This window comes from Nanorana parkeri, unplaced genomic scaffold (genome assembly GCF_000935625.1).
Source record: "Nanorana parkeri isolate BGI_ZX_2015 unplaced genomic scaffold, ASM93562v1 scaffold1196, whole genome shotgun sequence".
Taxonomy (NCBI): Eukaryota; Metazoa; Chordata; class Amphibia; order Anura; family Dicroglossidae; genus Nanorana; species Nanorana parkeri.
In genome coordinates, this window is record NW_017307464.1 from 415,467 (window position 1) to 440,100 (window position 24,634).

Below are 24,634 nucleotides of genomic sequence, written 5' to 3' on the forward strand. Positions count from 1 at the left end.
CGATAGCCGACTGCGAAGTCAGCCCAGTTCTCCAGGAAACCAAAACCTTCCATCTGACACCAGCTCCGGAGCCACTTGTTAAGCTCCCTCAACTCGCGCTGTCTGTCCGGAGTGGCTCTTGGCACCGGTAGTATCTCTGAGAAAACTACCGTGGAGGTCCTTTCCTTCAGCCTAGCACCTAGGTCTCTGAATGGAGGAATCTCCCACTGGGCCAAGCTTCAATATCCTGCTTGTCTGCCCACTGGCTCTCAAAACACCTGAACAATCTTATTAGATGCAGGCAATGTTCAAGTGTTTTGAGAGCCTGCGGGGCCGACTAGCAAGATATTGAAGCTTGGCCCAGTGGGAGATTCCTCCATCCACACAGTTTAGCGTAGATGGAGGAATCTGTTGCACTTTTTACATCTGACCATAGAAAATCTGCAGAAAATCTATAGGTGTATGGCCTAGCTTAAGACTGACATTTTCATCTTTACGTTAAGTATGCAAGTCAAACTTTCTACAATACAGACATGTGTGAGGTGGGTTTGCACCTACTGCATTAGCAGCTTACACTTTCCAGTTGTGAGACCTGTTGGCCATAAGGGACACCTCAAGCTGCCCACTTACCGTACACATATTTGCTAAGCTACTTTGGGATTTAGTAATGACTGGCATTAAACCTTTGTTGCCCAGTTTGGGTTTGCAAGATTTTAATGACTAACTAGGTTTGTGCAAGTAATTTATTTAACTTAATGAATGTGAAAAATAAAAAAATGCAGATACCTGGTAGATGGTCGGGAGACTTAAATTTATATGTTATATTTCTACACTGTAGGATCTCCACTATCAGCTGTTCTCCGTCTGTCTTCATTTCTTTTTTCAGAGCAATTTTGATTTCACCCATAACTTGGGTTTTACCTGAAATTCATTTAGGTAAATGTAAGTCCATAGAACACTTATACAGACATTACCAGGCCCGTTCAGTAAACATCATTGTACAAAACAGCAACCAATTAGAACTAAAATATTTTTAATCAAACTACTCAAGTCAAGTAAACTGAAAAATGATTGATTGTTACAGGTTATTGCATTCTGCAGTACCTTCATAAATGTGCTAGATAGTAGAATAATATGTCTTTATTGTTTTGTTTACATGGGTACCAGTAATCACTTTTCTAACACTGGGTATTCTAATCTATAATTTGCTTTTTACTATTGTCAAATAAAAACATGTTATACCTAAAATCTTGTGAGAAAATAAATATTTTTTTCTGGCATATCTGTAGGAGAACTAAGACAATAACTATGAACGATGGCTTTGTGTTACAGCTTGGAAAACTAAATCAAGCACTTCAAGTCTACAACAAGCATGAATGAATTAATGTTTCCATGGTGAGCCATTTTCTATTTACTGCCACTATAAGCAATAAAGTACACTGGTAATAATCGTTCCCTTGCTGTGATAAAAAGAAAAAGAAAACTCCAAAACTAGAGCATATTGTTATATACAAATAATATAGAAGGGTGTATTTATGTGCAACTATGTATAAGAAATAAAGAAATGATGAGATTGTAGCTTTTTTTCCAGGGAGCTTTTTAATACATATGTGTTCTGAAAGAAACACTAGCTCTGTGTGGCTGACTCAAACTTTGCTTGGTGGTCAGCAGCTTTCCAAAGGCTGCCAGCTGCCACCACTCTTGATAAAATCAATACTGACAAAAGGCATCGAGTGGAGTCTGATGACTGATTTTGGATGTTGATTGCTTTCTGCTATGCTTGTATGCATATACAGTAGTTGGATGTAAGTGCAATTAAGTTTTATTTATTGATTTTAATAAATGTTTTTACTCAATGAGCTGTGTTTTATATCCTGGAGTTTTCAAGTGGTATTAAAGCTGAAAGATGCACAGAGAAGAAGTTCCAGGGTGCTTTGAAATCCTTTTTGATGATATTAGGCTGTCTGGAATTCCATTAACCAATGTGATCAGGAGGTACCTGCGGGATCTGTGTGACCAGATCTCCCGGATAAAACTGGAATAGTTCTGTGGAATATATGCAGTAATGACCTCAGTATAACATACAAGGTCACACTCAATCTGGTGAGTGCGGATTAAGTTGTGGGGTACACGTAGTGTAAATTAACTGGTGGTGATTGCAAATATTTAGCAAGCTCTATCTAATATTCAAGACTAATATTCAAGACTTTACACAGTTTGATATATGTATTCACTGAAGATTAAGCATTATTGGATTTTGAGATTATGATTTAGCACGTTACACTTTCGTTTTAATATCTGTGTTTTAAAATGTGTTTAAGTTAGCTACCCTAATCAGTATCACACAGATATATACTGTATTTATATATAGATATATCTGTAGATATATCTATATATATCTATAGATATATCTATATATATATATACACACACTGTATATACAGTATTTCTTTTTCATTACTGAAGCATAGCACAGTCTTGTTTTCATTTTCTAAGTTTCCAAAGGCTTTCCTGTAGAGATTAGAGGATAACTGGGCAGGTGGGTATGATCTGGCCATTCTCGTTGAATATCTTTAGGGCATTACAGAATGTTCCATAAAATTGCAAGTTCCGATCTGCTAGCCTAACAAGTTTATGTCAATGAAGGCAGAGACTGGTGCTGCCTATCTCAGTGTACAATAGCAATTAGTGCAGGTTGCCTGACTGATGTTTTCCCACAGAGCTCTTAGCCAGTGGGCATTTGCCTGCCGCTTTAGACATGAGATCATTGCCCAGTCTGGACAACTGTCATCTCACGTCTATGGGTTGTTTACCTGCATTTAGGTGTCTATTGAGATGTTCTTATATTGAATTCTCGTATTTTATATATCTTGAATTGCCTTGCTCAAACAATTTACTTGAAAGTAGAAATGCACCCATTATTAAGCATTGGATCTTCCCCAAGCAAGCATGCAGGTAGCAGCAGCCCTGAAAAAAAACAACTTTATCTGTGTATGCTTTGAGATCAATTTTGCAGAACACTTGTCTGTAAGAACAAGTTATATTATATGGAGGTATACCAATTGAAGTGATGACTTACAGATTTTACAAAGTTGGCTTCACTTCAAACATATCATGATATCAGTCATCATTTTGGTAAGATATGTTTTATAAGTTTAATTTTAAACAAATGACAGATAATGTTCTGTTGCTGATCCATAAGGCAGACTTTGTTGAGGATCTAAGGCCCATCTTTGAAGATTAGAGATATCTGATGTGATTTTTGGTAATGCTTTTCAAAATAATATTAAATATAACAGTGTATTTTAACATTTTGGTAATTTTTCAATATTACATTGTAGAAAATAGCTGTCTTTATGATTAACGAGAGAACTTTCCTTAACTTCCAGATAACAGACTTTTCAAGACGTTTTACATGTATTGGAAAGGGTAATTAGCTGTACTATTCAAACAAGAATAATTCCGTTAGCACATCACTGTCTTTATTCTGACACGGCTCCGTGTCAGAATAAAGAAAAAAAAACAGAAAGCAGTGTTTCTCTCCTGGGCGGCCGGGAGCGGGAGACTCCCGGAGCGCCCTTGAGAGTTTGCTGTCTGGAGATCAGTGTCCCTGGTTAGCTGGTAACCAGGGACACTGATCTCTCTGCAAGTGACCGGACCCAGCCATAAGATCACGGCTGGCCCCGCCCAGCTGTCAGAAGCAGGCTGTCAGCCGGCCAATGGCCGGCCGCTCGGCCAGCTTCAACTTTCAGCGCGGCCCAGCCGAGCCGAGGCATATGCCTTCGGCTTGACTGAGCCTCTCGGTTAAGTTCGGGAGCTGTACGGGCTATTGTGGACCCCTTCGGTTCTACTGAACCGAAGGGGTCCTGGGGCCAAAGCTAGCCGTAGGATCGACCGAAGGTCCGGCTAGATCCTTCGGCTGATTCGTGAATAGATACCAAAGTTCAAAGGCCCTGCAATGCTAAAATTATCCTGGGCAAATTGCACATAATTTTGCCTTGGCCACAAGTCCCAAAACACAGGATTTTCCCCAAATCCATGGTAGCGGTGATTCTAAACCGTATCCCTATTCATTGTAAGCAACAGCATGTTTCTAAACAGCATAGAGTGGTATGAATTCTGCTGTTCATTTAGCTTGTGACACAAGTGACTGCTTCATTAATAACAATGTTCAGATTTTTTTTTACATTTTGTAGTTTTAATATATTTAATTACACTCATCAGGCTCCTACACCCCTGCCAACACATATAAACAAGGAACACTGGTTCTGCCTCTCTCACTCTTAAGTCTACAGCTGGGATGAGAGTTGAATCATGCCAGTATCTGTAACATAGTATACTGACAGCATAACCTGTTTACCTGTAGAGGTATGTTTAATGATTATAATTAGGTCATCAAAACAAAGGACTGCCAAATGGAATTCAAGCAGACATAGCCAAGTGACTAGATATGACTTACCCTCTGTTTCAGTCAAGCCCATTCCAGTTTGGTCTTGTCCATTTTGATTCATTTTTCCACTTTGAAAACAAAATTAATGAAGATGACTTCTTTGAAATCTTACAAAGTTACATTGAAACATACAGTATATCTTTATCCTGTTGGTGGCAGAGTGACTATGTTTTCTGTTTTACTGATTAAAAGGCAATATATTGGTGAAAGGTTAGGGAATGTATTGATTGCTTAATAACAATAGCTATTCATGTCTGATTATATTTATAGCTGTTCCTAGCTGTAGTAAATCTAACAAACCCATTTAAAGTATTTAAAGTGCCGCACCAGGCAAACAGCTAAATATATGGTTAAATACAAACATGCACCTATTTGAAGGATTGGTAATTCTGTGTGCTAATTCTTATTATTTACACTAATTTTCCATACTTCATAGCCATAAAAGTGAGAGATGTATCTTTCCAGTTCAGCAATGCAATGCCCTATGTCAGTGCTCCCCAACCTTTTTATCGCCGCGGACCGGTCAACGTTTGATAATTTTACCGTGGCCCGCTGAGGGGGGTACGTTGATATATGGGGAACACTGCCCTATGTCACCTCTCTACCTCATGTCCTAACTAAACGGGGTATCATCATTTTGGTCCAGTAAGCAGCGAGCTGGCCAGAGAAGCAGTCATGCTAAACCAGGAAATAACAGCATGACGTTACTGACTGGCAAGGATTACCAAGTAAAAAAATAAAAAAAAAACAAAAAAACCCTAATATAGTCACCGCATCTAGGGACTGCTAATTGCAATACATTTTTTTTTCTTGAGTTTAGATACCTTTCACATTTAACTTTTACAAATTACTTTTTATGTTTTGTCAAATCATAAAAGCATATGAATGTTTTCAGTCTTTTTTTTAAAGGGTTCCTATACAGCATTCTAAACACCCAAGAGAAAAATAGACCTAGGGAAGAGATGCCAAAAACACAAATCAAATGTAAATCAGCTGAAAAGTAGAGAAAAGGAAATGTGAGATAAAGACCCAACATATTTGTCTCCCTTTTTATACAAGGTCCATTAAAGGAACTACAAAGCCGTTTAGTTACACATGTAAATGTAATAAGCATAAAGTAAACTTGTCATATATGGGCCTGTCATTGCTGACCTCCTTCTAAAGATACAAGCTGTCTGGCATTAATGCTGGCTCACTTACTTAAATACTCTAGCTCTATGATCCAGAACTAGGTATGAGCTCTGGGTTTGTCACATTTGTCCAGTTTGCCTGCCTGAATCCCTGGCTGATGTTTGCATTAACCAAATCAGATGAAAGTCTGTCATTTTGTGGCAGTAGCACTACCTCCGCAAAAAAATAGTTCCCAGGCCAGCTGAATCTGTAAGCAGATGTGCCAGGGGATCCTGGGTGATTTAATTGACCGAATATGGTAATGACCATGTTTAGCCATTAACATTTGCGATGAGAGTAGAGGCAGGCAAACATCTTTACATGTGGCAGGTTGTTGTGTTGGCAGGTCATCATGATTGATCATCTTTGCTGGATGACATGGTTGATGTTGCATTTAAATGGGAGAACTTTTTTTAAGTGAAAAACATGCCACATTGTGGTCATGTTTATTTGATTTTTGACTCTGTGTTGTGAATAGGTAACAATATGTAGCCACATGCCTTCAAAATTTGGAGGGTACCTTGAACGTGTGGGTGGCAAAGCCCCCTTGCATGGCACCTTATCCCCAATGTTGAGGGGACATAGGCTTCATCCCCGCATCCTGTCCCCCAAAAGGTAAAAGGTAAATAAAAACACCCACAATTTTTTGGCTTTAAGTAGGGTGGGGAAGGGTTAGGACATCCAGCAGGTTTTATTGCTGTCTGTGTTGATGTTGCAAAGAATTGCCACCATTCTCCCCCCACTGATACAGCAGGAAGTAAGGATACATTTGGCCTTTAGGGACCCAAAAAAATAATGCAAAATGTTTGCCAGGTTTATGTCTTTCCCATTCTATTCCAATTCCATGTATTACTTTGCAGTTTCTTTATGACCCCTTATATTGTGTTCCCATGACTCAAAATAATGTGAAAGGAAGTGAGAGAATATCTTACTATTGGTGACATGAACAATAAGGACCAGAAGCAACATTCTTTTGTTTCTGTCATAAATGTTTTTCTACCCCCAGACAAGTCAATGGGAATGTAAAATCAACTTAAAAGCAGTTGATGCAACATAGAATGAGGTCAAATTCAGGTCACAAGGAAGTTACATGCAGGTCAAATACACCTATGAATGAATTCTGTATGATCTCAAACATCTCAAAAGGTTGCAAAATGGAAGCAGAAGGTACCTAAAAGCAAGCTGCATTTGCCCATTGACACATGCCCTTATAAAACCTTACAGATATTCTATCCCTTCTTCAGTCTAACAAAATTTGCAAAAAGAGGTTATAAACCTTCCCCACTTTATCCAAACAAACAACATTTTCCGGTTGTGCTTCCTGCTCAGACTAGAATGCGAACTAACTTCCAGAAATACAGTCATAGAACATTTGGCATGTAAAAATGTGAAAAGATGCCTCAAAAACTATTTGCAGGTAAAAATTACCTTACATTAGAAAGAAATCAGCTTACATTAGTAATAAGGTAGGCTGCAATTTTTCCTTGCAAAGAAAACAAAAATGACTTACATTCTGGGAACTTGAAACAGATTGTTTTCTCCCTGTGTATTGTTGCCATCATTTTCCATGTTGTACCCATTGACATAGCTACTCGCTGAAGAAGTTGTAGAAACAGTAGATTCAGTAGTCCTGTGAGTCGTTCGTGCTGTACAAAAAGAGGCAGATGGCAAATTATAGACAATGGAAATAAAATATGATTCCTAAAATTATGCAATATAATACAACATTGGAAAGATATAAAACTCCTAAACACCTAGTACAAGACTCACTACAGTAACAAACATAAATACAGTATGCTGATAATATAAATATACAATTTACATTTCGTAAAACTTGTGTTAAACTTACAGAATGCAGAATGTATGCATTTTAATAATAAACAATTATTCAGCCTGTGATTATTGAATCAGCACAGTACATGTTAGGTGATCTCCCTATTACTGCTTATGGAATGTATAAAATAATTATCTTTGAAAAATTTAACTTTCACATTGCTTGACATACTGTTCCACATATACAGTAAGTAAGCTGCACTGTATATATGTATAAAGGCTCATTTAATATTTCCCTTTAATGAGTGTTAATATATTATAAGTTAGGGCTAGATATTGTCTATTTTGTTCATTCTAGGTTGTCAGTGATTGAGCATGTAAATGAACTGGCTTCTAAGTTTGTTTTCTATGCAGGTTTAAGATAATATTTTGTAGACTAAACACAGGGTTTTTTTGTTTTTTTTTTTAAAGAAGCACCTGAATATTAATTGTTTTCTGTGGTTTTGTTAATACATCTTATGAACCGATCTTTTATTTCCTAAATATTTAATTAAAATTATATCATTTTCTGTGCTTCAAATTTGGGGCCTTTACTACCCAGGCGTAAAAATGTAATTTCAATTGCCTCTGTTACACAATAAACTCAGCCTAAGTCTAGCCCAGCTCCAGACAAATTTTAATAAAAGACTATAACAATAAAATAAATAAGATAGCACATGTATCATCAGGTCAGGAAGCCACAGACAGCAATATTAATATGCTTAGATTATCCACTCTTCATGCATTTTTGCTTTACTGTCTCCCAATAACCCCATTTCAGCTGGGGCAGAAAGTGAGTTAGGATGTCCTCAAAGTGGACACATCAATACATGTTCTTTTGAGTGTGGTAAGATTAGGTAAGATTAGTATGTAACCACATGCTGTTAGTAGATTGATTTTTTTTAAACATGAAGATTTCCCAGAGTATTGCAATTTTCTTTCCCACTTAGTTGGCCTGTCAGTCAGGTCTTCAGATTTGGAACTCTATGCTATATGGTCAGTCAGTGGATATCTTTTAAAGGAATATGTAAAAAGATTGTTTCTGTTTCCAAGTTGTCCACTCCTGCCAAGCTTTTTTTTACTATGATACTTTTCTGAGGAGCAACAGCAAGTTATTAGTACTGTACATCCCCTTTCATGAATATAAATAGCAGTATATTTCTAAAACAGTAAATGTGACATTCACTAACCATTCAGTGCAAGTGTATTTTCCTAGTGCATGTGATTAAAATTATAGTGAATGATTCATCAACAGTAAATGTTTAGCTAATGTCTCATCCACTGTTTTATAAATATGTTCCCTAGATTTGTTTCAGAAAATATATTCCTTTTGTTTACTTCTAAATGTGTGAGCAAGTACTGATTTCTGGGTGTACTTTGTGTATTCATGACTTACAGGCTAACTGCAGCCAAAAGGTTTTATTTTGTTTTGGATAAAATGAGAAAGGGTTAAAGTCATACTAAACTCAGGAGTTAAACCTTAAAAATACATTCAAGCACCCTAACTATTAACAAAAATGTAGTTTATTTGTGTATCACTCAGCTGTAGATCATCAAATCACCTCTGAATTGGTGCTGACACTGTCCTTCCTTCTGGAGGGTGGCTACTTTTGCTCCCCATGGTCCTTGTGTGTGTTGTAAAGTAGCCACCACTCCAAGTTTGCTGCCATGATGGACTACACTCTAGTGTTTAATTTATTAATTTATATTGTTGGTAGTCCATCACAGGAGTGAGCTTGGAGTCGTGGCTACTTTACAACACACACAGGCACCATGGGGAACAAAAGTAGCCACCCTCCAGAGATTATTTGAGGATCTACAGCTAAGTGATACACAAATATACATTTGTGTTAATAGGGTGCTTGAATGTATTTTTAAAATTTAACTCCTGAGTTTAGTGTCACTTTAATATCTTTTTCAGGTTTTAGTTGCTGTCTGTATCTGTATTTGTTGGGGGGATTCCCTCTCACTTCCTGCCAAGTTATAGGAAATCTCTCCACTGGGGAAATACAGAAACCAATTTAAAACAAATATTTAGCAAATTGGGTTATCGATAGAACCTCTGACAATATGTTATTGCTGTAGATGGCTGAAGAACAATTACAAGTACACATAACTTCAGCACTGATTAAATTGAGCATTTACAGTGAACAATCCCTCAATAGCAATCTACAGTTCAGCCTAACGTCAAATCCCAGACTGTGACATTGGTGGAAGTACTTTGCCAGCACTGTGTATAATTAAGGATCCAGTAAGAACTCATCTGCAATAAATTCTCAGTGGAACAAATTATAGGATTGTGCTAATCTGCAACTTCTCAACCATATAAATTTTTATTATTTCACATACAAAAGGAAAACAACAATATATTTTTTTGCTTGTGCAATCTTTTAAAAAGTATGCCTTGCCATGCAACAAGCCAAATAAGGCAACAAAAACTAAGTATGCCTTCCCTATACATATATAAACAAGAAAGAGTTTGAACATATATTTTTTGTATTGTATTTCTCTTTAATAAAATTTCAAATTTTATTTAGTAAAGTTTGTGATAAATTACCAACAAAACTACCACTATGAAGATGTACACTTCTCCTGGCAGTGCACAATTTAGTGAAATCATAATAGGAGGGTATTAGTATGCAAATACTGATAAATTTAGCATTAACAATCACTAGTACAGTAATATGAACCCCCAGTCCAGCTCATATTTACAACCTGGACAGTGCTTTCAGTATTTTGGAAACACTTTATTGAATGTCCCTGCAGTTTACAGAGAAACCACTAAGAACTCAGCATCAGTGGCACACCAAGAGTGGAGAGATGACAGCATCACATCTTGGGTGAAGGCACAACTATGGGGTCTATTCACAAAGCTGCCGAGGGCAGCCGAGTGAATGACCGATCAGAAGTGAAGTGAGCCGAACACTGTTCGGCTATTCACTTCAGGCTGGTACGGCTGATTTCAGCCGTACATCGGCTTGCTTCGTGTGGCTTCGGATCAGCCGAACATGCTCAGCATGTTCGGCTGATCCGAAGTGCAGAAGGAGTTCGACTCAGCCGATCCAACATCTGGATCGGCTGAGCCGAAAGAATGACCTTAAAGAATATATGCAGAAAATATATACAGAACCACTACCAATTGACTTTAAAACTGGGTTTTCTAGCCTGAAAATACATTTTGTATTCACAAGAACTTGCAATTAAGTTGCAATTATAACTTTTGCTTGATGACAAGCAGTGGAATATTTTATTATAGGGAAACAACAATCAGGTAGTAAATTTGTTGGTATATAGTACTATTACACCTTACCTTCAGCCTTGACGGACCCATCGGACATCACCTTCTTGAGTGCAAGCTGGCTTTGGTCTTTGCTGTCATTTGCTGGTGAAGGCAGATTGTCAGACTGAGTTCTTTGAATTGGGAGTACTCCTGCTATGCTGTGTCTATGCTGATTCCTGGCATAATTACACTGATTGCTTTTATGTGCTGCTGTGGCAGTGTGGGTGAAATGGAAACCCATAGTATGTATCCTCAGATGGAACCAGCTTAAATGTTATTCATGCAAACAGAAGTGTTCTTTTCTGTATTCAGATAGGTAGTGTTTTTAACATCAAAGAGACACCACATGCACAGCATTAAGGGGCTTTAAAACTGGCTGTTTCTTTTTATTGGTTTAAAAATGTTTCCCACCATGGTTTTAATCCTGTGAGAATACATGCAATAACAAATTCCTGTGACAAACACAAGTATGTCTCTTAGAAAGTTTTCATTCACTTAAGCAAAAACTCTGGGCTCCTGATTGTAATAACAAGTCATATTCCATAACATCACAATAGCGCTGTTCAGGAAATGGATTTCCTGTTTTCTGTTGAAGCATAAATATAAATAGCTATACCATAAGGTTGAAAACAAAAGCAAATTATTATTTACAATAAAAGTGCTTGGTTTAACATAAGGAATCATAGTTTCCGTGTATATTATCACTGTCTCTATAATCTGTCTTTATATATCTGAAAATAACAGGCATATAATAGGAAATCTGTAGCGTCCACAGTGATGTGAAACATAGCAATGATTGGTTGTAAATTTAGCTGTGGATTTGTATAACCAGACATTTAACCATACACAGCAGAATTAGGTCACTATGCAGAAAGGATTGCTGCTATCTTTACTATTTTGCCATAAACTTTTATTAGTAGATTGATTTTTTTTTAAATAGGCATAGCCTGCTGTAAAATTATAAACATGGTATGTCCCACAGTTACAGTCTACAATGGCTAGGTTGCCCCACTTCAAATAATGAATACAAAGTTATGTTTTAGCAACTACAAAAAAGCTGAGGGATCTGTAAAAGAAATCCTACATTTGACTACCGCCTCAAAATGTGTGTTAAGAGAACATATTTCCATGTATTTAGTATTACTAAGTATGGCCTATACCTTCCTTTGTTTCAAATAACATCATATACATTAAGCCCTTGCATCAAAAAGTTTGTTACATTTTACAGAACTGATATTAAGAATTATGGGGCATGTTTCAAGGTCTGTACATACTGTATTACACTGTAGATTTTTTTTTTACTAAGTGAAACTTTACCCGTTTGACATCTTTATGCCTGCCTAACTATAGAGCTTTTTTTTCATCTGTACCAAAACCAAAAAGTTTGATCTTTATAAGAAAAACAATCTAGACTCTACAATAATTCTACAGTTTTAAAAAAACATAAATACACTTATTTTTTTTTACATATTAGGAATATTTGTCTGAGCATGCAGTGATTTTTTACGCATTCACTTAGAATGGTATGAGAATAAGTATTTACAATAATGTGATTTGGTGTTATGACTGGTCAGGTGTGGCCAATGGTTATACGGTAGAGATCACATACATAGGTTTTCTTAAAATATCTGTTGGTGAATAAATGTTTACATGTAGATGATGCATATGGCAATATGTATGTAAAATAATATTCTAAACTTTATGATTCTTAAACTAATTTAAAAAAAAAGAAATGAGGATTGATTTACCTACAGAAGTTGAACAAGTAATCAACACTATGGGCATAACAGACTTAATACGAGATGAAAACACTTTGATGGTAGTATGAACCAATGAGGAAACAGCCAGTTTCATTAAGTTTCAGTAAACAAAAAATTAGGTAACATATATTAAATGTGGACAAAATTTTCACAATAAAGGACATTTAACAAGGTGAACAAGTAGTGACAACAAATAATGGTCAACAAGGGGAAACAGCAGGAAAAGGCAACAGATGAACATTAAGCTGCCATGCTGAGGAATTTATTTGCGTCTTTTACTTGGTTGAAGGCGAAGCTGTTGGACAGCTGCTTCGGCAGCAGCGATGGCTGCTCCAGCATCTTCAAGGTGGGTCTGAGTGACACTGCCTTTACTTTGGCTACGTGATGGTCCATGTGAACGGAGGTGTCCCTCAGAGGATGACTTTGAGCTGCCAGGGCTGCTATGAGATTTCTCTATAGTGGGAACCTGCATATCTAGTAGTAAAAAAAGTTTTAATATTGCATACTTCATTTGAATTTACTTATTCTATATCTACCAAAACACCAGTTAGACAGTTAGGTAGAAAAAATTCACAAGTCCATCAAGTTTAACCCAGAGAAAAAAAAAGACCCCCCGCATAAACAGAACCCTATGCTCACAGTTACCCACATTTGAGCCAGAGGAAGGAAAAAACCCTGTAAAGCATGGCTCACTTTGCTCCAACAGGCAAAAAAAATTCTTCCAGATCCCATAAGGCAAATGGCTATCCCCTGGATTAACAACCTCTGGTGTTTTTTTATGTGTATTTTTTTTTATTTAATTATACGCTATACATTTAAGAATGCATCCAGGTTTTTTTTTTAAACTGTTAACGGAGCTAGCTAAAACTTGTTCTTGAGGAAGCCTATTCGACATTTTCACAGCTCTACTGTGAACCAGCCTTTCCATATGCAAATGTTAAACCTATTTTCCTCCAGAAGCAAACAGTCCCCCCTTGTCCTTTGCAGTGACCTTAAAGTGAATAGTTTTGCTATATGGACCATTTATGTATTTAAACATAGTAATCATATCTCCCCTTAATTGCCTCATCTCAAGAGACAACAAATTAAGTTCAGCTAATCTTTCTTCATATCTGAGCTTCTCCATGCCTCTTATCAGTTTAGCTGCCCTTCTTTACACTCTCTCCAGTTCCACAACATCCTTTTCATGTACTGGTACCCAAAACTGAACTGCATATTTCAGATGAAGTCTTACTAATGCTTTCTATAGGGGCAGGGTTATGTCTCTCTCTCTGGAGTCTATGGGGTTGATTTACTAACCTTATAAACACACCACGAACATGTATACACCTCTGTAGTGTGTTCCCTCCCAGCATGATCTATGGGTGGAATCTAAACACCTTTGTAGTGTGTACACACCCAGCAGGTGTGTTGTGCAAAGCCAAGCATGAATTGCAAGGTGATGTTGTGTAAATTAGCTCTATGTTGTGTTGCTTGCGTTGATGAATGCAGGAATGTAAATGCATGAGCTAACCATTTTTGTCTAAACTGTGAAGCAGCATTATATATGCATCATGTGCATGATTTTTCCATATATGGCATTAGTGGAAATATGCTTTTAGAGACTTTTTGGTTGATAAATACGTTTTGCTATGTGAAAATCACACGCACCTGGTGCGTGCGTGTGTTTAGGTTAGTAAATCACCCCCTATGGTTTACCAGAACACCCAGATCCTTCTTGATCATTGACTCCCCCAATTGTACTCCTCCTAGAGTGCATAATACATGCATGTTTTAGTTCCCAAATGCATAACTTTATATTTATCAACATTAAACTTAATTTGCCAAATAGATGCCCAATGCCCAAAGAGTGTCTTTTCAAGTGGATTCAAGGGCAAATAGAAATACAGCGGTACCTCGGTTCCCGAACTTAATTGGTTCCACGATTCTGGTTGCGAACTGAATCTCATTTTCCCATAGGGTTCAATGTAAATCAGGTTAATCCGTTCTGACTCCTACGAACATGGTCACGAACCGATTTTTGGTCGCGAGCAGAATCACATTTTCCCATAGGGTTCAATGTAAATTAGGTTAATCCGTTCTGAACCATATTGAAAAAAAAAATGTAACCACATAAATATGAAACAAAGCACAGTATGAAGACAGTCAACACTAACCTTTCTTGGGGCGACTTCTGGCATGGAGGACGGAAAGGTGGGTGGGGAGGAGGTTATTGCTTGGAGGGAGGGTCCTCCTCCATAAGGACATCGGGGAGATCTCCTTCAGGGGTTTCCTCTCTTCTTTGTCTCTCAGCTGCAGGGTCAATTTTGGCGAAAAATCTGTCTAATGTCACTTGTTTTTTCCGCTGCAGGACCCTCCGGAAATGAGAGACCACGTTGTTGTTAATCTGATTCAAGACTCTGTTCATCACAGTTATGTTGGGGTGGTGCTTCTCAAAGAAATCCTGGCACTCATTCCATTTTTCCATTATGGATGTTATCACATCACTGCTAACCTCCTCCCTTTCTTCCTCTTCCTCGTTGGAATGCTCCTCAACAAGTGCCTTCTGCTGCTCACTCTGGAGATCAGCAAGTTCTTGCGTCGTCAGCTCCTCCTTATGGTCCTCAACAAGCTCCTCTATGTCTGCACCATGGACGTCCAGACCCATAGTCTTGCCCATGGACACAATCTCCTCCACTACCTGTGCATCAGACTCTTCCGTGTCACGTTCAGTGACACATTCTGGCCACAGTTTCCTCCAGGCTGATTTCAAGGTCCGGTATGTGACATCTTCCCACACTTTGTCAATGAGGTTGATGCAGTGGACGACATTGAAATGTTTCTTCCAGAACTCTTTCAGAGTCAGAGATGTCTCTTCAGTGACATTAAAACACCTGGTGAAGAGCGCCTTTGTGTACAGCTTCTTGAAATTGCAGATCACTTGCTGGTCCATGGGCTGCAGAAGAGGTGTTGTGTTGGGGGGGAGGAACTTGACCTTTATGAAGTCATACTCAGCGTCCATATCATCCACCAAGGCTGGAGGGTGTGCTGGGGCATTGTCCATCAGAAGAAGGCACCTCTCAGGCAGTTGGTTGTCAGAAAGATATATTTTAACGGTGGGTGCGAACACCTCGTACAGCCATTCCATGAACAATTGCCTTATGATCCAAGCTTTCGCATTGGCCCTCCACATGACAGGCAGTCTGGCCTTGTTCACAATCTGTTCCTTAAATGCACAAGGGGTCTGGGAATGGTACACCAGTAGTGGCTTAATCTTCAGATCGGCGCTTGCCTTCGCACACAGCAAAAGGGCAAATCAGTCCTTAATGGGCTTGTGCCCCCGCAGTGCCTTTTCCTTCTGCGTGATATAGGTTCTGTTCAGCAGCATCTTCCAAAAGAGCCCTGTTTTATCGCAGTTGAACACTTGTTGAGCGACGTATCTTTCTGCCTTCATGAATTCCGCAAAGTCTTTCTTGTAGGCTTCTGCTGCGGCCTTATCAGAACTGAAAGCCTCATCATGTCTTATCACACTGTGGATGCCACTTCTCTTGTGGAATTCTTCAAACCACCCTCTACTGGCTTTAAATTCATCACTAGATGAACTTGTGGAGGGGTTTTGCTGCAGCAAATCACTGTGCAATTTCCTGGCTTTTTCACAGATCATAGCTTCACTAACACTATCACCTGCCAGCTGTTTCTCATTCAACCACACTAACAGAAGTTTTTCCACCTCTTCCAGTACTTGTGTCCTCTGCTTGGTTAACATGGTTACTCCTTTTGCCACATCAGTTGCTTTGATGGCATCTTTATTCTTCAAAATAGTCGAGATGGTCGACTTCGCCATCTTGTACTCCGAGGCCAGATCAGTCACACGAATACCACAAACATGCTTTTCTACAATTTCCTTCTTCAATTCAATGGTTATTTTCTTTGAAACCTTGTTACCATTCTTGCTCTGCACTTTCTTGTTACTTTCATTATTGAGCTGCACTTTCTTTTTACCACCATTCTTGCTCTGCACATCCTTGTCACCTTCAATAACGCTCTGCACATTCTTGTTACCTTCATTAACGCTCTGCACATTCTTGTCACCTTCATTATTGCTCTGCACTTTCTTTTTACCAGCATTCTTGCTCTGCACATCCTTGTCACTTTCAATAACGCTCTGCACATTCTTGTCACCTTCATTAACGCTCTGCACATTCTTGTTACCTTCATTATTGTGCTGCACTTTCTTTTTACCACCATTCTTGCTCTGCACATCCTTGTCACCTTCAATAACGCTCTGCACATTCTTGTCACCTTCAATAACGTTCTGCACATTCTTGTCACCTTCATTAACGCTCTGCACATTCTAGTCACCTTCATTAACGCTATGCACATTCTAGTCACCTTCATTAATGCTCTGCGCTTTCTTTCTCCCACCATGCTTGCTCTGCACTTTCTTGGGAGCCATGCTGGATTGAATACAGTAATACTGTACACTATTGTGCTACAAAGCACACAAAAAAGCTTCTCAATAAGTGTCCACAGCCCTGTCAACAGCCCTGCGAACACAATCTCGAGTACAGGAAGCCACGACCATGTGTCAGAGCGGGAAGATGATAAGTAATAAGTACTATCCTTGTCGCACTCCTTACCGATATGTCCCTTGTAGTGGGGGGTGCTCGCAGTGACCGCTGATGGCGCCGCGAATGTCAGCAGAATTGTAGAAATGTCACCAGCACACCAATCCTTTTAAGATAGCAAAAGCTTCATTTATTGAAGTTTTTTGTCATATGACCAAACAAGCGCTTTCGGGACCGCACAGGGTCCCTTCATCAAGCTTTAGCTATAGCCTGATGAAGGGACCCTGCGCGGTCCCGAAAGCGCTTGTTTGGTCATATGACAAAAAACTTCAATAAATGAAGCTTTTGCTATCTTAAAAAGAGCGGGAAGATGGCCGCAGTCGTGTTCATCACGACTGCGGCCATCTTCAGAGTTTGCGAACGGAGGCAAAATTTTTACGAACTTCCTGTTCGCGAACCGAATTGTTCGTGAACAGAAGCGTTCGTGAACCGAGGTACCACTGTACTTAAATCCTTTGAATGAGAGGACCAAAACCATGCTTACCTGCCCCAAGTATCCATCTCCTTTCCTCTGTGGGTTTTTTTCCCCACTTTATGTCATTTTGGTTTATTAATTGTGTAATGGATAATTGTAGGAGAGTTTGGGGGGGTTAATGCTCGGCTCAGGTAGACAGGTTTTGGAGCTTGTAGAGGAAGCCAGACATATGGGGTGGTTTGCAAAATTAAGTAATATTGTAGTTGTAATTGTAGTGACCCGGTAAACCCAAAATGGTAGAGGAGAGGAGCTGTAGTCAGCAGGGATCGTCTAGGTGAAACAAATGGCTAGTTAGAAGATTATAAATATGTAATTTGTATTAATAGAGGATACAGGTAGTTAGACATGAGCCAGAATAGACCTGCTGATTGATATGCTGTGAATTAAAGAGTGTGCCTTCCTTTAAGTATGCCCTACTATTGTTTTAGATGTGATTAAGTGTAGTTTGGATCTTTGTATGTTAATTAAACTAATTAAAATGAATAAATAAAAAAATCAATTGAATAACCTGCTTGGGGGATGCCTTAAATGTGTACATGATGTAAAGAGTATGATTTTTATAGACGGTCTCAGCAACATCATACACTGGCTGGGCATATTTGGCTGTGGAATTGATTACCTTAATCTTATTAATTTAAGTTTGAAAACAAGCCTTTTTCTCAAGTACTCTTACAGCGACACATGCTTTTTAATAAAACCGTAGGCCCACTTTGACTGCCAGTAGTTCACTGCAAAGGTCCCTGTTCTCACTTGCCAGTTTCTTCTATAAAGAATTAAGACACTGCAGATAATACAGCAGTGTAAAATTAGCCAGCAGAAGGACATTTTCAGTGAGGGAGAATTGGTTGAAATATACTAAAGAAACAAAATACAGACAGTTGTTTTACTAGAACTAGGAGACCGCCGTTCACACAGCAGTGTAAAACTGGCCAGCAGCAGGATTATTTTAAATAGCAAGGCTAGATCCAAATGTACTAGAGTGAAAGCGCACAGGCTGGGGATTTACTGCAAGAATAAAGATACTGCAGAGGCACAGGTAGAAGTGAACCCGAGCGCTATCCCTATTGTGCACCTCTGGTTTACAGTTTCAGTCTTGAAAGCGAATAGAACCAATTGTGTTTGGAAATGACATATGTTTATGTCTCCAAAAATGTATCCAGATATTTGAGCTAGAAAATAAAGGATCCACCTCATATAGCCTACTCAGAAATTGATGTAAACCAGATACTGTAATGATGACTCGTTAAGTCCTTTCTAAATACAAGCATCACTTAGTAAATATGCCTCCTGCAGGGAAGCAGATTTACTAATGACTACCAGAAAGCTGATTAGCTGTTAGTAACCAGGTGCCCATGTTAACTAGCCTCACTATTGCATGGCAAGACTTGTTAATGGTAGTAAGTACACTAATCACCTTGTTGTGTGTTTGAATAATGCTAGTTCACAAAGTTTCCACACTGGTTGCCAAAGTGTGTATTCCGGCTTAATTCATAAATGTATGAAATACAGAAAACATCTGATTACCAGATTTTAAACACTACACAGAATCAAAAAAGAATAAATATTTAATTTAACTTTTAAGTATTACAATGTGTTACCTTTAGATGGATCTGGAAAGATTCCATGACTTCGGCTTTTAATGACCGATGGCTTTGGTGACTGCTGACTGCTTTGACCAGGGTGTTTTGTGTGGTCAATCGTTTCACTCTGTTCTTTCAATGGGTACCATCGTGGCATATTGTCGAGAAAGGCAGCATTTGATAAATCTATTAACACCTAAAAGTACAGCATTTATATATATATCACACATGTTCATAAATACATATAAATATAAAACTTATATGCACTTGAGTTGGTGTTTATTTTTTTGGTAGTAGCCCAGATAGCAAGAAATTGTGCTGCAAGTTTGAAAATGACTTGCTAAACTCTTGCAGACTTGCCAAGCTTCACAATTTTGTTGCACAATTACAGCAAGTCTGCATTGCAAGTCTCCAGACCAGCGAGCTTGCAGAGCTCTTGCTAAGACCTGCAGGACTCTTGCTGTAGACTTGCCAAGCAAATTTGCTACAAATTCAAAAATTGTCAACTAGAACTTGTGCTGCAAGTGTTCTGCAAGTCTACAACTTGCCAGGAATATGTGCAGCAAGTTAACAAAATTACAATTTAACCCCGACACAAGTTTGTGGCAAGTTATCCTTGCTATCTGGGAGTTGACTGAAAAATATACTTAAGCCATTAAATACAGGTAAACATTGCTTTATATATATATATATTTATTGATTTAACTGTAGAAAGTTTTCAAATTATCATTAGCATATGTACGTCTTATTCCATATATTTAATACAATTGCAAGAAATTGGGCATATATACATGATAAGGGAAAATATGACAAATTACAGCAACCTGAATCAACTTTATTTCTTTAAGACTTTTCATCACATGTTACATAAAGCAATAATGTTTAAACCAGTTTTGGATTAGCAAATTTGCATAGTTTGCAAATCTCTTTTCTTATGTATCTGCTTACCTCACCAAGAAAATCATTTGAAGAGAACCTGTCATAATCCCACACAGTAACTTCTAAAGTTTTCTTCTTTAGCTGCATTTAAATTCAAAACACGGTTAATTAAATTTTTCACAATGTCACAACCACTTCATCAATTTCCCAGGCAGATTATTTCATGCTTATGAAACAACTTAATGGTAACATTGATTTTAAAGTATGACTCTGTTGCATAAAACTTTCAAACTGACTAACTTTTCTTTAGTTTCAGCCAATCTTCAGTTTGCAATGCGTTACTATTTTTCAGATATTATTTTATTACTTTTCACAGTAATATTTATGGGAGGTATTACAAAAGGAAGATTTTTATTATTCTGAAATAAGCTAAGATTGTCATGATCTATGTATGGCACAGGTGTATAAATAAATAAAATGTTTAATTAAAAAAACACTAAGGGTCACTGGCAAGGGTAAGAGCCCCCAAAAGTCAGGCCAGATAAAGGGTACTGAGCTGAACAGCAAAGTAAGCATGCAATTGACAGTGTTGTGTCATGACATCTCCCAACAGATTCTACCCCCCAGAACAGTGTTGTAACAAAGCTTAATTAATAATCAAAAAATTACTATACCAATGTAGGTACTGCCTAAAATAATAAAGTAGGTCAGCTATAATCCTTGTCTAACAACACATGCACCCTCAAATCTCTGTCTTTGTGCTAGGAGCAGTAGCATCTTGGAGAAATCAATCAGACGTGATTAGAGCATTGTTCAATCATGATAGATTGATTGTTACTGCATGCTTGTGTAGCCTACTCTATAGGGAGCTATTTGCTTCATCTTGTTTAAATCTTTCTGTAGCAGAGGATTACAATTTGCCAGGTAGTTTAGCCCAGTTTTAAAAATGTGATAATAATAAAATATGATAATAAAAATAATATTATGATACTGTTCTATCACATAATGGTTTAAGCCAATAAAACCACTCTTGAGATCAATTTTTTATTTTAAAATGTATTGCCTAGCATTCGACTGTATAGCAGCAAAAAGTACACATTAAATAATGATGATAAAAATGAATGTACGCTAAATGAAAGACTATGAAATAATTTAACTACTCCAGTTAAAGTTAAAGCTGTGTAGGTGCTAAAAACAAACCCAACAAACCTGCTCAATGGAGATGTTCTTGTAAATCACTGTCTGATTCCATTCTGGGTTTAAACTTTTCTGTACATATTTTGTTCTTCTTTTATATTCAGCACTAAAAGAAACAGAGGAATTATCATAATTTAGTAAATGATACATACTTTAAAAAGAAATATCTTATCAACTGTAAGAAGTGGTTGACCAAGGTTCATGTTTCAAGATGTATGCGCTATTGTGCAATAACAATTACTTATCATCATATACTCAAATACTTTTCTGGATCCTTTCTTACCTTTGGAGTTATGGTGCCAACATCTATAAACTGGATGTCATTCACCATCTTCATGCAGTGACCATTAGGAAGGTAACTTCATAATTATATTACACCTCTGACTTCAATCAGGAAAGGCAAACTATGACTAGCATGTTTAGCTTGTGGCCAGATATGATTGTAACAACTAAAGCAGAAGGCTGGTGTAGGTGTTCCATATATTCAACCTAATGTTGAAGCATCTACTAGCACCTCTGGAGCTCCAGTTGCAAGTGCTTAAGTGAAGATGTTTACATTTGGGAGGCATTACTCATTAGGGCACTAAACTCTTACTGAAACATACTTTTTACTTAGCGGGTACAATCTTACATATTGTTTACACAGCTGGGCTGAACTAATAATCATCCTATGAAATTGCAAAATAGTAGTAATATGCTTGTGGCACAAATTACCATGTGAACAGATACATAAACACTAATGGAAATGTAGCATGGGCCAAAGTAACCAGATATAGGGGGTAGCTACAGTAGTAGTAGTTTGTGATAGTCAACTGGATTTGTTATTTTTTGTGGAAGAAATTGTGTAGCTTATCTCCAGTTCTAATAAGTGTCAGGAAAATACACCAGCATTTATTTCCACACAGGTTGCAGAGACATCATAACCCAATCACCATGGTAGGCAGATATTATTGTTCAAGTGGCTAGGATGAACTATAAAACACCTTTAACATTACAGAACAAATCCAGTTGTGTTGTGACTAACTACTACTAGCTACACGTTGACCTGGATAAAAGAGGCGCTTCATAGATAACCAGATGTCTTTATTTACTAACCTGAAAAAAAAAAATGCAAGTTGGATTTTGTTTGTTTCTGTACATCCCTTTTCTCTTGTTTGTGTAATGTACCCCCTGTATATACTGTATGCACATGTAAAAATAGAGGAATTTCTATGAACTGTGTACTGAAATATCATTGGAGCCTTACAGAGGCAGTTTTCATAAGCATTGCCATTTCTTGGTAGTATCTAAATTTTATATTTATATACAGTTATATTTGTAATTATAACAGTTCTAATAGCCAATATGATGCTGTCCAAACAAAGTGAACTTTTTCACAGAAGATTACATAATGACTTCACAAGCTGTTACCAATAACACCAATAATGTTCATGTTTCATTGATATTTCAATTAGTCAAAAAAGCTCCCTAAAGTTATAAAAGTAAATAGTCAAACTCTACCTGGCATTCTGGACAACCATGACTTGGCTGCAACGACCCAGTATGGAGACACAGTGCATTCATTACACATAGACGTGAAAGCACAGGAAGCAACCAAGATAAAATATAAGATACACATAAAAGACATAACTCAAAGGCATACATTAATTTTGACAGTACAAAAATGACCCGCACCACATTGATCAGGAATGTGTTACGGTCACAGATGGTCCAGTGAAAATACTAAAGAGCCAACACATACATATACAGCAAACACAAGCAAAATTATCATTTATAATCCTATAATCAGTCCAAACATGCATTTATCACAAAAAGAATAATGATAATTATTTTTCTGGCAACTATTGCTTCAAAAAATCATTTGCAGTTTAAAAAAATCACATTTTAAAGACCTGACATTTTAAATCATGTTTTATATAGCCTGTGGATCACCTATAGTTCTTTTTATTTCAAATCTAAATTAAACAAAAGTTACCTTCAGTTCTTTAAAAAAAAAATAGATACACAACTACAATGTGCCATGACACAGTGGGAAAAAGTAAACCAATTCCAGTAAAAAAACAAAACAAAACATTTTACAACAGCAACACTGGCCCTTGCTGTGAAGAGCTCTCCATGAATCACAGGATGAAAAGTTCATAAAATATTGTATTATTGGATATTTCTAAAGACAGTGTTATTCAGATCAGTAAATAAAGTACACACAAATAAACACTCTAACAAAGGAATAGAAGAGGTGTTGGAACTGCTTACTCCAACCTGCCCTTGGAAAATGGAATATGAAATCTAATAGGTCACTATCAAAAAACCTACTGCTAATACAAGGAGAGTTTAAAGGCCAAAGGTTATTTCATTTTTTTTTCCATAGTGCCCATGCATGCAAAGATTGTAGCCTAAATGCACCAATTGTATTTGAAATGTACAGAGATTGAGAGCTTCACCATCCATAAAAATTCAGCATCACATAGCCATGTATTGCAATCTGGTTTCAAACATAGCCAGACATCCTATTACACTTTCCTGCACTCTGAAGTGTTTTGCAGCTTCCAGGGGGCTTAGTAATAGATTATGATGGGTGTAATGCATCAGAGTGCAGGAGAGTGGAATGCAATGTTTCACATCACATTGTAATAAATGGCTGCCAAATTTCTATGGATGATGTAACTCAATCTTTGTACATTACACTGGTGTTGGCAGCCTGAGACATACATGGCAGGTAAGAGATGTTCGAGTGGGCAAACCTGGAGCAATGCCATGTTTTGTTGAACTTTATTTTTGCTCTCATGTTACAGGTTTATACATATATGGCAATCACTGAGCATTACATTCTTCTTCCTTTTCCATGGCCACTGATGTTAACTGTTATTTGTCACAACTAAGGTCTGTATTTCTATAATACATTTTATCTTTATTAGAATTATTGCAAATGTTCATCTTACCCTCTTCCTGGAAGGAGATATACTTTCACAAAAGGGTCTGAATATCCATTATTATCTCTGGGAGCAAGATTCCTTGCTTGAAGTATATGGATTATGAGATTACCAAGATGTTTATCATAATTAACCTGGAGCTGCAATAAAAGAGAAGACAATGTTATTATGAAAAACAAATGTCCAAATGCAAAACCTCTTATCATTTTTCTGAAGAGTAAACAACTTCAAGTAAGTTATTTTACATGAAGGTCAGAGCACATTGATGACCATGTAGTCGGAAAAAGACGTCTCCAAAGGTCTTCAGCTAGAATAGTGATTGGAGATTTCTTGGCTTGTGTCTCTAAATGTGACTGGTAGACTTAGAAGTCTGCTTTATCAAAAAATGAGATACATTTTTCATACGTTTATACTAAAGTTTGATGCCATATTCTTTATCCCTGTTTTAATAATTCTTTAGAACTAGCAATGAATTTGAATAGTAGTGCTTTAAGAATGCATTATACTCAAAAACA

At 37.5% G+C, this 24,634-nt stretch overlaps 1 protein-coding gene across 1 annotated transcript in view; it reads right to left on the reverse strand.

Annotated features, from left to right (window-relative positions):
* Positions 1-24,634, reverse strand: part of PCLO (piccolo presynaptic cytomatrix protein) — a 118,245-nt gene that overhangs the window by 5,867 nt on the left and 87,744 nt on the right. The window contains exons 14-23 of the mRNA XM_018568486.1: positions 24,129-24,259; positions 22,690-22,716; positions 21,202-21,295; positions 20,062-20,133; positions 19,132-19,309; positions 12,731-12,925; positions 10,722-10,901; positions 7,110-7,245; positions 4,439-4,497; positions 766-900 (exon numbers count right to left, since the gene is read on the reverse strand). Of these exons, the coding sequence (XP_018423988.1) occupies positions 766-900; positions 4,439-4,497; positions 7,110-7,245; positions 10,722-10,901; positions 12,731-12,925; positions 19,132-19,309; positions 20,062-20,133; positions 21,202-21,295; positions 22,690-22,716; positions 24,129-24,259 (1,207 nt within the window). The remainder of the gene's footprint in view (positions 1-765; positions 901-4,438; positions 4,498-7,109; positions 7,246-10,721; positions 10,902-12,730; positions 12,926-19,131; positions 19,310-20,061; positions 20,134-21,201; positions 21,296-22,689; positions 22,717-24,128; positions 24,260-24,634) is intronic.